The sequence below is a fragment of the Cricetulus griseus genome, unplaced genomic scaffold (genome assembly GCF_003668045.3).
Source record: "Cricetulus griseus strain 17A/GY unplaced genomic scaffold, alternate assembly CriGri-PICRH-1.0 unplaced_scaffold_41, whole genome shotgun sequence".
NCBI classification, from domain to species: Eukaryota; Metazoa; Chordata; class Mammalia; order Rodentia; family Cricetidae; genus Cricetulus; species Cricetulus griseus.
In genome coordinates this window covers 9,448-23,280 of record NW_023277153.1, presented here as the reverse complement: position 1 = coordinate 23,280, position 13,833 = coordinate 9,448, and the positions used below count along the sequence as shown (strand labels likewise).

At 44.8% G+C, this 13,833-nt stretch overlaps 1 protein-coding gene across 1 annotated transcript; it reads right to left on the bottom strand.

Moving 5' to 3' along the window:
* Window positions 1-5,141: 5,141 nt before the first annotated feature.
* On the bottom strand, window positions 5,142-11,946 carry LOC100759212 (NUT family member 2). The gene is given in 8 exon segments (XM_027434236.1): window positions 5,142-5,354; window positions 5,357-5,890; window positions 6,320-6,436; window positions 6,691-6,986; window positions 7,383-7,540; window positions 8,562-8,690; window positions 9,659-10,367; window positions 11,889-11,946. Coding segments are annotated over 8 exon segments (2,214 nt in total).
* Between the last annotated feature and the right edge of the window lie 1,887 nt (window positions 11,947-13,833).

The following is a 13,833-nucleotide window of genomic DNA, read 5'->3' as shown; positions in this document are numbered from 1 at the left end:
TTGGTACTGAATAAGTTCCAGTGGCCTGTGCAATGGCATCCCTTGGACAAGCTCCTGAAGACCTCTCAACATCTCTATAGCATAGCATAGCAGCAAGATAGTGCACATCGTGAATATCATATTGTATCTGCAACCAGGAAGTAGAGGTAAATGATAGTTTTCAGTGGACTTTGTATCCCTTTATTTGTTTTTTTTTTTTGGGGGGGGGGTTCTTCATTTTTAGCTTCGGTGTCTGTGTGTGGTAGATGCATATATGGGGGTATACTTAGTGTATGTGTGTCTGAGCCTGTGTATAAGGTATAAGCCAGTGGTAATATCTGCCTTTATCACTCTGAGCCTTCATTTTTCCTTTTAGATAGACTTCTTACTGAGCTAGAAACCCACTGTTCCAACTTTGCTTTCTGTTCCGCAAGCTCTTATTATCTGCCCATCTCCATCTGCCAATATAGAGATTACAGGTATGTACAGTCATTTCTAATATATTATGTGGGTGGAATGGATTTGAACTCATATCCTCATGCTAGAACAGGAAGTATTTTTACCAACTGAACCATCTTCTCAGCCCCTTGCTTTCTAATTTTTAAGGCTTTGGGACTCCAAACCCCAAGAAGAGTGCCATGTAATTGAGGATAGGTCTTCTATCCTCAGTTTCACTGGAAATGCATTCACAGACATGCCTAGAGGTGTGTATGTGTCCTAGGTAATTCCAAATAACAGTGAAACAGACAATGAAGACAAATGATCACATCTTATTTATCTCTCTGTATAGGCCCTTGAGTGCAAGTGGCTTCAGATTCCAGAAGAGGGAATCAGCTCCCTTGGAATTGAGGTAGAGACCTCAGTGAGGGAACTGACATGGGACCTCAACTATGATCCACTTTAAGAGCAGTACATACATCTTCTGTGCTGGGTAAGTAAAATGCATGAAGAAGGAGGGATGGGTGGGCGACCTGTTTATTTTCTTCTGTTGTTGGGAATCAGTTCCTGTGTAATGTGGTTCAGGAGCCTATGAGGGTTTCCACCCCGACTGATAATTAGTAAGGTCTACCTAATGGAGTGTGTAGTTTCAGAGTTAAGAATCATCCAGTGCTGTCCAGCCAAATGTAAACCATATGCATGTGCAATAGCTGTTTGCAGCAAATATCCCACATTTTGTATGATTTATAACAGTCTATTGATTGTTTATTTACACACGTGAGAGCAAACAGACCTCTTGTTCTCTGCAATGAGTTAACAGTTGGCATTTTGAGCCTATCCATTATAAAACTGACAGGACTGTGTGTTCTGCATGTCAGTTCACAGATTATAGCCAACTTGTAAAGATTGATGTTCTATGTGTTTTAAAATGTCAGGACCACATCCCCTGCATCTAGTGGCAATGATTTTATTGACATTTATTAAAGTATTACTGAGTGTAAATTTTCATTTCTTGAGATCAACATCCTTGATTCTCCTTTGACTCCTCCTTTGTTAGCATTCAGGTATTTTTACTGGGCTGCCTTTGGAGTTTTGACAGGATATATGCTTAGCTGAGGCCACTAAGCGCACCACCTGTGCATATTCACTAGGTTGTCTTTTAAAAGGGCCTTGCCCACCTTCAATTTCTCTCTCTCTCTCTTTCCTCTCTGCTGTTGCTCCTGTCTCCTGAGGTTGGTCTCCTTCCCCCTCCCCCTTTTATGATCCCTTTCACCTAATAAAATCACCTCCCCTTGAACTCAGTCACATGCCAACTCTCTCTCTCTCTCTTTCTCTCTCTCTCAATCTCTGTTTCTTTTAAAAAAATACAACAGTCTCTTCCTCCTTCTTCTGTAAAGATTTGATTCCCATGAGTCATTGGAAGTGTTTGAACTGTGCTACAACAAATGCCAGTTTGAAGGAATGCCAAAACTCACAATACTGGGTATAAAGCACAAGTTATTTCAGACATGGTTCTGGGCTTTTATTTGGTTCGAATGCTTTGTATCATGGGGTGTACTGTGAAATTTCCACCCTTGTGGGATCTACTATTGGGACCTGTGTGGAGGCAGAGCATGACAGTAGAGTGTGTGTGAAAGACCAACACTGTTTACCCTATGCCAGGTCAGAACCAGAGCTAGTCATCAAGTACAGGGGCCCACCTGTCTCTGCTGCTTTAGATGTGGAGTTTCAAGTGTGCACCACCTTGACTGGGGTATTCACGTGTCTTCTGGGAATCCAGTTCACTGGGTGTAGACAAGAACTTCATAAACTCACCCATCCCTCAACACTGCATGGAAGTTATTAACATGAATGTGCAGATTTTCTAATACTTTCTTAATGAATATGGGATCTTTAGTTATGCATGACTGGCATGCATTTCTTTGCATGACTGACAACATTTTTAAATGACATTTTCCATCAACATTCAACTTTTATGAATCGATTATGCATTTTACTGATCATATCAAAACTAACATTTCATTCCATTCATTTAATTTTTAAATTTAAATTTCTTGCTTATACTCCTATATAGTTTGTTCTCTGCTTTCTGGTTTATCTTGTTGTATTTTTCTTATTTCATGACACGAACACTTTAGTTTATTTTTCTTTCTAAGGCAGATATTTACTACCACTTACTTCCCACTGACGAATGATTTATCTGACTTTTACATTCATTCAGTTCTAATTTTAATTTTCCCAAGTTTATCTCTTTTTTTGGTTTTTTGAGACAGGTTTTCTATGTGTAGCTTTGGAGCCTATCCTGACACTCACTCTGGAACCAGGCTGGCCTCGAACTCACAGAAATCCACCTTCCTCTGCCTCCTGAGTGATGGGATGAAAGGCATGTGCCACCAACACCTAGCCTGATTATATCTTTTAACTCATGTATTATTTAGAAGCATGCACTTTAATTCCCTCCTCATCTTTGCAAATTATAAACAGTCTTGGAATGTTTTTCCCAATTGTGACTATCCGTACTATAGATTACACGTTGCATTTTGCAGCAGACTGTGAATGCTTATTAATGCCTTCAGTTCTCTGAACACCACAGGAGCGACCGTTATTGGGTCGCTCTACTTTGCACTTTTAGAGTAACAAGTAGAGAATGTCTGAAATCCATTACCTCAGATGTCAGAGGAGCGTTTTTTGGATGCACCTAGAGAGACTTAAGTAGCTAGTTTGTTGATGTCCTGTGTACAGTGAATTCTGAGATAGCACTTGGGCATCCAAGAAAACTAGCATCAGTCCTCAGCCAAAACAGTATAATGAAAATTATGGGATTGGTCCCTCACATTCTTATGCTGGTTTGGGTTTTGTCTAATTGATTCAATCCAGGGTCTGGGAAGAGGAACCTCAGCCAAGAAGATGCCTCCATCAGATTGTCCTGTAGGGGAGTCTGGGGACAGCTTCTTGATTAATGATAGATGTGAGAGGGCCCAGACCACCGTGGGCTGTGCCATCTATGGAAAGTGGGTTGTAGGAAAGGAAGGCAGAGCTAGCAATGATGGAAAAGCCAGTAAGCAGCATTTTTCTCTAGCCCATGCTTTAATTCCAGCCTTCAGTTTCCTGTCTGGAGTTCCTGCCCTGACTTCCCTGCATGATGAAATATAAACTGTAAGATAAACTCTTACCTCCCCAATATGGTTTTGGTCATGGTGTTTATCACAGAAATAGAAAGGTAAGAAACTTGGCTCATGTGCTTTCTCCTTCTGGGCTTCTCCTTCAGCACATCATGAAGAACTGACATGCTGTGCCACAACAATGGACTACGAGCAGAGAACAGCTCATCATGTCCCATTACTCTTCTTATACTTACTAGGAATTTTATTCCTTTCTCATGGGGGATATTCACTGTTTGTTAGTGACAGGCAGCACTTGGACTTGGAATTCAAGGCCAACTAGCATAAATCAGGAAGACTCTGTCTCAAAAATAAAATAATCTGGGGATGTAATTTGGCAGGGGAATGCTTGCTTAGCACATAGAGAGTCTTATGCTCAATCCTCAAGAAAAAATAAGAGAATCTACAAAAACAACTCAAAGATAATTCTCTTCCTGTCACTGTCAGAGAGCATGCTGTTTGGAGACGTGTAAAAGGAGAGCTGGCTGAACATTCCCCAGCCGGCAATGCCCCATCTCACTAAATGCCAGGACTTTTCCTAGAGCCATCCATACACTCAGTAAGTCCCTGGCTTGCTGAGGACTGGATTAGTCTTGCCACCAATGTCTATATGGGAAAAGAAAATTCTCCCTGAGTTATTGAAAAAAATTCAATTGCTAGGGTAATTCAAGAAGCTGGGTAATTGTCCACAGGGCTGCAGGCTGTGGAAGTTTTTGAGGACACAGATAATAGTCATGTATTCCAAGTAGTCCCTGCAAGCAGTGAGGCTTTGTGAGAGGGCAAGGCCTATGATTCTGGGGGCTGTCAGTCTGCTGCATGCTCCCATGTTCAAACAGTAAATCTAGAGAAAGACCTTGGTCTGCACCTATACACCCTAGGGTGCAGCATCTAGAGGTTTTCCCTCACTATCTCCTCACTCCATGTAGCAGTTCAGACATCAGAATGTAAGTAGTAACCTGTGTTAGTTTGAAAGAAATTGCCCCCCTAAGGGAGGTGCACTGTCAGGATATATGGCCTTGTTGGACGAATTGTGTCACTGTGTAGATGGGCTTTGATGTCACATATATACTCATGTCATGAAGAGTGAGACATTTCCTTTCTTGTTCCCTGTAAATCAGAATGTCAAACTCTTAGTTCATTCTCCAACACCATGTCTGCCTACATTCTGCCATGATGATAATGGTCTGAACCTCTTAAGTGTAGGCATGATAATTAATTGTTTTCCTTTACAAGAGTTGCTGTGGTCATGGTATCTCTTCTCAGAAATAGAAAACCTAAGATATGGCTCTAACACTATTTTCAAAAAAACTACATTTATTCACTGTAACTTACAAACATCTAAAGTGATAATACCCTCCCACTCCTTGCCTCAAACCTCCTCCCTGTCTTTATTATCCAGTGCTTCTATCCTCCTAGAACTTAGCACCAGCTGGAATAGCCCTGAGTGAGCATGAGCTCAGTGTGTTTTCTATATTGTTTTTTTGGTGTGGCGGTGCCTGGTAGAGGCAGAGTGAAACTCTGCCTGCTTCCAGGGGACATCACACAGGGGGATCAGTGACTCTTCTACCTCTTCCAGGGGCCTAGTGACTCTAACTTCTTCTTCTGTGCCTGCAAGGGTTGAGTGATATCCAGGGCTGAGAGTGGCCCTTCAAACATCCCATGACAAAGCCCTGATTTGGACTTCTTACCCATTGGAGTCAAGCCTCCAATGAGAGCTCACTTATTTGATTTGTCAGTTTAAGATGGGCCAGGACTGAGGCAATTTATCTTTGAGATAAGGGTTTGGGGATACTAGCAGAGTCAGAGAGACCTGTATAGGGGCTCAAGTAGCCAGACAGTTTCCATGGCACCAGCCTCTAGTGGGACCACAGGAGGAAGGACAAGCTGGGGAGCTATTCTTTGTCCTCAATGGTTCTGCCCAGTGACTCCTGAAACTCCTCCATAGCAGAAACTCCAATGAGGCTCATTGCACTTCTGGACTCTGGGCTTTGGGGATGGGCTCCTCTGCCATAGGGGATAGCAGAGGACCCAACATCTCCCAGTGAGGGTAAACACTGACAACTTTGGAAGTCAGTAAGCCTAGGTCCCCATATTTCTTCATTGGTAGCTCCAGGACACTGATGATCTAAAGAAGGCACCGGTAAGGAACCTTTCTGTGTACTGTCCCCTCTTTGGGGACCGTGGTCATCTCTCTTTGTGCCTTGGCAGACATGTGGTACAGAAGCACTGGAAAGTATCTGAGGGGCACCGGGATTCAGAGGTGCCCTCTTACAGCATTTCTTCTTCAAAGGCGGGCAGTGCTCCTCCAGTTGCTGCAGGAGGAAATGGGCATATAAGACTCATCCTATTCTGGAAGTTTTCCTCCAGGGGGCAAAACTTTTGGGTGGAAGTAGCTAAGGAGATAGTCATCTGTCTCTGAGTGTCAGAGACTAATGTCTGCTTGCTGACATTCTTGGTTCCTTGCAGCTATGCACTTCACCTCCTCCCCATGTCCATACCCGTATCCCCTTGTTGTTAAAGCCCCATGCAGGATGCCTTGACTTCCAGTAGGTCACATGGTTATTATGAGCAGTTTCCTGTCCACCTGGTGACTCTCAGAACACCCCTCTATTTGGGGTCCTCCATGCTCCCACCAGTTTGCCTAATGTCTCCATGTATCCTGTCTGCCTGGTGTCTGCTTGCCTCTTGCCTACCAATTGCTTCTCTCATGTTATCCCTTGTGTGCACCCTTCCCTATCTACCTGCTCAACACTGAGTTCTTCCTCATACTCCAGCTCCTTCATTAGAGACAGGATGTCCATCTCTGGTTTGGAAGATAGGATTTCTGCCACAAATTTGGGGTTTATAATGTCCTCCACCTATAAACAGAAGGATTAGGAGTGAGTACCGGGGACAGTGAGTTCTATGTTGCTGCAAAGTCATAATGACAACCAACCCCCCCCCCGCGCACACACACACACACACATGAGAGAGAGAGAGAGAGAGAGAGAGAGAGAGAGAGAGAAGGAGAGACATAGAGAGAGCCCTGAAGGTAGATAAGCAGGCTCAGTTACGAGGACTGGGATGCAAAACTCATAATCTGGCCAGCACCAAGGCTCCAGGTACAGCTCACTTGCTCAACGAAGTGTTTCTGGGAGCACAGCTCATCAATGTAGCTCAGGACTCCTGCATCTGAGTAGAAGTCATCTCCTTCCTTCTCCGGCCCACTGTTCTCCTTTTCCTCCTTTTCTGTGGGCTCTCCTGTGTATGACTGTGGAAGCCTCTCCAGCCAGTCAATAATATCCATGTACTCATGCACATCTTCAGGTGGAATTTCCATGGTTGCCTCAGTCTTTCGTAATTGTGTGTGTCTGAGTACTGGGAGGCAGGCAGGGTCTGTGTGAGGACCAGTCTTCATGGAGTTGCATGCTAGGAGATAGGAGAACATGATGATACATAGATAGGGTTCAGTTCCACCCTATCCATGCCATGTAGACCATAGTGCAGAGGAACTACAATGGCCTATGGTAAGCCAAACCTAAAGATCTGTGAGAGGGGACATTGCAAAGGGTTTATATGTCTAGGACAGTCATGTGGGTTAGCATTTGGAGCCAACAAAATTTCAGGTACTCTCCAAACTCAGTGGTCAGTTCCTGATCATATGGTGTCCAGCTCAGTGATTACCAAGTTCAAGACTAATGGCAGCAAGGGTCCTCAAGCTACATAGAAAACCCCTAACCTGAAGGAAGAAGCCTATGTTCAGGGCAAAAATACATTTGACTGATTTGACCTCTGCATAGAGACCTAAATTTATGTGATCACTACCTGGTTCCTCAAACACCTCAGAAGCTGGGGGCCTTGGAGGATCTTGCCTTGTAGTTGCAAGAACTTGGCACTGGATACTTCTCATCATCTCCACCCTTGAATTATCCATCTCCAGCCTTGAATTCTCCATCTCTTCTGCAGTCTCAAATTCTGTAAACCTATGGATGACGGAGGTCAGGGCCCAGCCAAGAGATTACTGAAGATGATCACAGGTGCAGGGTCTTTGGTTTATTTGGTACAGTCCCATGAAGTTGCTGATCTTGGAACAAAACCACAGCTCTGGGGCACATTATATTCCCTTGGTATTTATGGAAATTAAATCAGGTTGAGGTGGCCCCAGAGTACTTTCATGTGACTCTTCCTTAAGGCCTTTCTTGTCCTTGCCTAGAGCCACAAAGAAACTCTTACTGGTAATATGGCCACAGATATGATTGATGGAGTATATCAGGGATCTTCAACCAGATACAGAATTGCTGAAGCTGAGGCTGGGAGAGCTGGAATGACCTGGGAGACAAGTGCCCAGGAGATGCCAGGAGAATGTAGAAGGGAAACTGAGAGGTGTTGCTGCTTCGCTATGAGAGCTTTTTGTGGACGTGTGTGCATGAAAACATCACACGGAAAAAAGACAGAATGACCACAGACATATCCTCAGATGTGTAAGGACCTTCCTTCCCCTCTGCATGCTGCTGTTCATAACCACTCCAGGTACATAAGGATACACCTGAGGCCACATTATTGGGATGCAGTCGTCTCTACTGTCAAAAAGCAGTGACTCAGTACCAGGTAGTTGACTTAAGACTTGTGTAGCATGTTTGTATTTTACAATCCTCAGTGCTGGAGGAGACCCGACAGGAATGGAATGGGTCAGTTTTCCCACTCTGACCTTCAAAAGAAAGGCAGTGATAGATTCATGGCCAAGGAGGGCATAGCTGCTGGGACTCTGGGGCAGATAGCCTAGCACTGCAGGAGGGGAGAACAGCATCCTGGACCTCATAGATTACCACCAGATGACCAAGTATCAGGAAATCTTCCTTGAAATGTGTGGGTGACAACTCACCAGACCAAGCTCCAACTTAGTAGTATGCCCAATATATACCCTCCTCCAGAATCCTGATTCAACAGGCCCACCCATGATTGACAGCTCTCCACATACACTGCTTTAAAATTTCATTGACTTACTTTTCAGCCATCTCAAAGAAGATCATCCGGTCATAGTTGCTTGTACACTGCCATTCCTGCAGACCCCTCCACAGGCCCTCCTCCACATTCATGGTAGGATTCCTCTGAGCCAGGGATCGAAGCACTGGACTGTAATTCATTAGAAGCACTCAATCCAATAATCCGGACCCAGTAGACCCATCCCAAGATGCATCTATAAACTTGAGTCAGAATAAAGTCAGCTACTAGGAACTCCTAATCATGCAACAGACATCAACTCAAAGATCTATGTCTGTTTTACATCCTGCCATGTGAGTCTCCTTCTATCACTGTGTGTGGAAGAATGCATGGGGCTTAGGTTCCCAACATGGAAGTGGGGGTGACAAAGTCAAAGTGGAAGTCATTTGAAATGAGGCCTTGGTTGGTAACCAAGCTTAGGACATGATGTGGGGCTCTCAGGATGGGATAGCGCTCTATTAGAAAGAGAGAAGAGGTCTCCCCCAGTTTTCTTTTTGTCCTGTGAGACAGCCACGGAGACTTCAAGAACTGGCTCTTCAAAGTCTTGTCTGGGTCTCCAGTGTCCAGAACTCTGAGATAACATGGCCTGTGGCTTCAGTCTTCTAGTCTACCTGGTGATATGACTGAGCTGACTGGCAAAAATGCACAGAATGATCTGAAACCTAGGGTCAATGACTGGGGCAATGGTGCAAATCACTGTTGAGGATAAACATGGAGCAAAGAGAGCAAAAGTTTCCCCATGGAATGTCTAAAGCCTTTCTGGCTTAAGGGAAATTGCTTAGACGGTGGGGTGAGGGACAAATGTACAGGTCTTTCTGGAATCCAGCACTCTTGCCCATCCTGGTTGCGACATGCTGTGAGCTCTAAGCACTAAGGTCAATGCTAGAAGATAAAATGCTAAGGCAAAGAACTACCAAATGGATGAAAGGCCTAAATCCAACCCCAAGCTTATTGGGACTCCAGGATCCCCCACGTGACACCTCTATTTCTCAGAGTGTGACTCTCTGGGTTGGTTCTGTCACTGTCAGCACCTTCCTTGGCCACCTCACACTCATCATGTTGGAGCCCAGTAGGACATTCCAGGCACAGGTGACACTCACATGAGGAAGCAGCAGAAAGCTGACATGTCTGGAGTCTGGGGCAGGTGCTGCTGGACCAGAATCTTGATATACTGCCAGTGCCGGATATTCTCATAGACACTGTCTGGGTTGGTCAAGCAGTTTCCTGGGGAGTTGGTTTGGATATTGGCTGGACAACTCTTTCCAACTACTCCTATTGGAGGTGGTGCTGAGTTCACTGGGGACCTGACAGGAACCAGCTGGACAACTGGCTGTGTGGTTGGAGGGTGAGATTCCAGGACCCACAATCCTTCTTGGGGCTGGACGTCCGAAGCAATTTGATCATTTATGAAGGTATTTGCAGCAGGTGCTGTCATGAAGAGGGAAGCAGGGCAACCCATACCCCCACCTTGGGTCACAGGGACATTAAAATTGAGGGACTCCTCTGTGAGGACAATGTTGGCATGGGGCATGGGCTGTACAGGCCTGCCTGGTGTCCCCATTTGCACAATGTTCAGAGGTACAGCTATATCCAGTGTTGTACTTCCAGCTTCTGCCGCCAAAGACATCCCAGGCAAGGCAGATAACACTAGAGGATTCCAGGGAGAGATGCCTTCAGTCAGTAGGGGTTCTGGGGCCTCCCAGAATAATTGGATTGTTGGCTGGGGGGCAGTTGGGAGAACAGGCAGGGTAGCAAATGTAGACATGGAGGCACTGAGGTTGACAGTCATGTTCTGTCCCAATGCAGATGCTGGAAAGATAAAGAGAAACAAGAGGGCAGCTCTCTGGTCCCGGTAGTAAGTGGTAATTTGTGGACGGTCATGAGGAAGAGGAGATTGTACTGTTTGCAGATGTCCCCTAGGGAATTCTCTGATGATTTCATCTGGCTGAGCATTGTTCCAGCAGGGTTCTTCCTCTCCATTAGCCAACATTCCCTGATTGCTACTGTGGAGAGGAGCCCTCGGCTTTCCCACCCCTGAAAGACTCTTTTCAGAATCGCTGGAAGAAAACTCAACAGTGTTCTAGCTCTCTCGATAGAGATGGATCAGTGTGAGTCTGTCTGGACCACTATGACAGTAATGATGGCTGCAGGAGGCAAGGCACCATCAATGAGGGCCAGTTTCCAGAAGGGCTTCTGTAAAGGTGGCAGTTTTCAAATATTTTGACCTCAATCCCTTCTGAGTGTTCCTTTAACACTCTCAAACCCCCTCCCTTTCTAGCCCAGCACTGCAAAACAAAACCACCGCTGTCCTGCCCTCGGTCATCCCAGGTGCAAAGGACCCCTTTAAAAGAAAGACCTCTGCCCACTTATGATCTCTTTCCAGCCCTCTCGTTTCTGCTGTCTTTCTGCTCTCTGATTCCTGATCTCTCTGTCTCTCCCCCCTCTCTATTTCTCCTTCTCTCTGTCTTTCCCACTATTGCCTTGGGGCATACAGGACTTTTCCTGTCTCCCTCTTATGTCCTTTCTGCGTCTCTGTGTCTGTGTCTCTTTACCTCTTTTCTCCCACCCCATTTTCTAATAAAACTTCTGACTAAGCTCTGTCTGCCTAGTGTGTTTGTCGCTCCACCTCTGTCACAATCACCTGCCATGGAATCTGCCAAGCTTCTCCTCAAGATTTATCAAAACATGTAGGGTGAAAAGTTGAGAGCAATAACCCATTTCTTTGTTAGTTGATGTTTCCTATCTGCTCTGCTTCTGAACACATCAACTACCTGGTGATAGAGAAGCTTTCCTCCATGGGAAGGCATGAGCGACTCTGGGATGTCAGTGGATAGAGTAACCTCCATCCCCACAGAGAGGACCCCACTGGGCTGTTTCCTTCCTAGCCATTTCTCGGCACTGTCCTTCTAATGTCTAGTGTGGCCCAGTTAAATTTATGAGATCCATAACTTCATAGCATATGTTCCACTGGCTTGGAGAAATGACCCAGAGCTCAACTGTTGCCCATGAACCTTCCCTGGGACACCACAGTGAACCATTCTACCACATCTGTAAACAGTGCTTAGTAGACCTGCCTGCCACACAGGAAGAGCCAGTCTAGGGCCTGTCATTGCATCTTCTGATCAAGTTTGCTTCCTTGTGTCAACTTAGTTCCACCATTGCTCTGTTCATTCTGCCCTAAGCTGTTTCTGCTTCCAAGTAGAGATGTCCTTACAGAAGTCCAGTGCTGTTTCCTACCCACACCCTTTGCCCAGTAAGTCATTGCTAGTAACAGATTTAAACTGCCAGTGGCAGGGACTCAGGAGCCACACACTGATACTCCAGGCTTACCTTCTGAAGTTATTCCTACAGGCTTGGACAGTAACCACACCTGTCTGCTAGGATCCATGGTGATCAATTTCAGAGGAATCACTCCAAGATCACCAATATGTGCCAGAGGCTCAAGAGCGCCAGCCACAGCTTTGAAAAGTTTGAAAGCAAACTGCTCCAGAATGTGGCATTGAGAATTCTACAGTGGGGGAGGGGCAGAGAGTAAAACAGGGCTGGGGACATTCCGTGAGGTGTTGTGGCATGTGCATGAGAACCTTGGGGTCAGTTCAAATGATGCATCCTTATCGGAGGTGATTGCACATACATGGTATTTGCCTCTAGGCACATTTTAATGGTTTCTTATAGTCTCAACACACTGGAGTCACAGGTGCCCTCTTCCTTCATTTTGTCTTTAGTAGACCTTGTTTTATTCCTCCATCCTGAGTCCCATCACTCTTACAGAGGGTAGGCTCTTGAGTATTTTTATAATGTTTACACTTACTCAACCAATTATATATTCAGACAAATATAGATGATTTAAGCAACAGAGCCAGACATATTTGTAATTATGATCTTGGGAGATCCTTGGATCATCCTGCCGTGTGCTTATCATTCTTCATGAAGCAGTCCTTGTGTGTCCAGCCAGGGCAGTGCTGGGATGTCTGCACCCTGCAGCATGACAGTCTCAGTCACCCTTTTGCTAGACTCCCCAGCCCATCAAGGCTTTGTTCTGCATAAGTAGCCCATGGGACTCAAAATTGAAAAAAACTTCTCTTTGCATCGGTGGTATTTAGTCCTTTTATTGCAAACAGATATTTGACAATTAAAAATCTTTTCTCCACTACAAAAAATAATGTGTAAGCTTATGTGACAAATTATCCCTCCTAAACTCCTCAATGGGAACAGGGTTAAATGAGAGGGACAGGAAGAGAGAAAACATCCTTCTACTTAAAGACACAGAGGCTCAGGGACCCCATTTTCCAGGCATAGAAACCCATTACCTGTGTACATTTTGACAAAGCCAGGGTTCCCTTTGCCATTGTCCAATACTGATTTCTGTGTGTGCATGTGCCCACCTCTTTCTTATCACCAATATGATCCTGGATTCACTAGCTGTATGCGTCCATTTTAGATTTTATGTGCCGGTGTCCTTGCAATCATGTTTCCTTGTTGCATCTCTGATTGATATAATTGTTAATGTTTGGATGCTAAAGCAAAATCACCCATAACAAAAAATATTTGCATTTGTATGACCATAGCACAGACTGGAGATGACATTGCAATGCCTGTTGGGTAAAATGCCCAAATGTTCTACACTGTGGTAAGCTGTTTGCATCTTTCATATTGTGAGTTTTTGACACGAATTGAGAAGACAACAAGTGGAGGCTTTCAGTAGCATGAAATGTTTGATATTCTATCATAAAAAGAACTTTGCATTAGATAATTTTTCTCCATTGTAGGATAGTGTCTTTTCTGAACATGAATAAGGTGGGTCAGGCTAGGTACAATGCTTCATGGTTTGGTAAATTAAATATGCATTTGATTTGTGATATTTTCTGATGATGAAACAGCATCGTAACTGAAAGTGCAGGTGCCTTTCAGTGGGGACCCGGTTGTAGCACCCCTTTAAAGAAAGGTGCTCTGGTTCCTAAGTAAACATTGCATCTCATCTCGTGACAGGAAGGGTTGCTAAGAAATGGTTGAGGAGGGAGGTGGACTGAGATTCCAGAGAGGTGCCACAGAAATTGCTGAGTGCAAGCCTTACCTCCTTGGTAGGAGTCAGTAGTGTTCCTGCTTTGGCAGGGGTTTGGCCCAAGAATAGAGGTTAAGTGGGACCCAGACTATCAAGTCTCAATTAAAAGGTAGGATGACACCGATTTCATAAGAAACATTTGTGAACTGACTTTTATTATCAGAGCTCTCCTTGTGAAAAAGATTTTAACATAGTTGATGTTGTAGGAAGGAC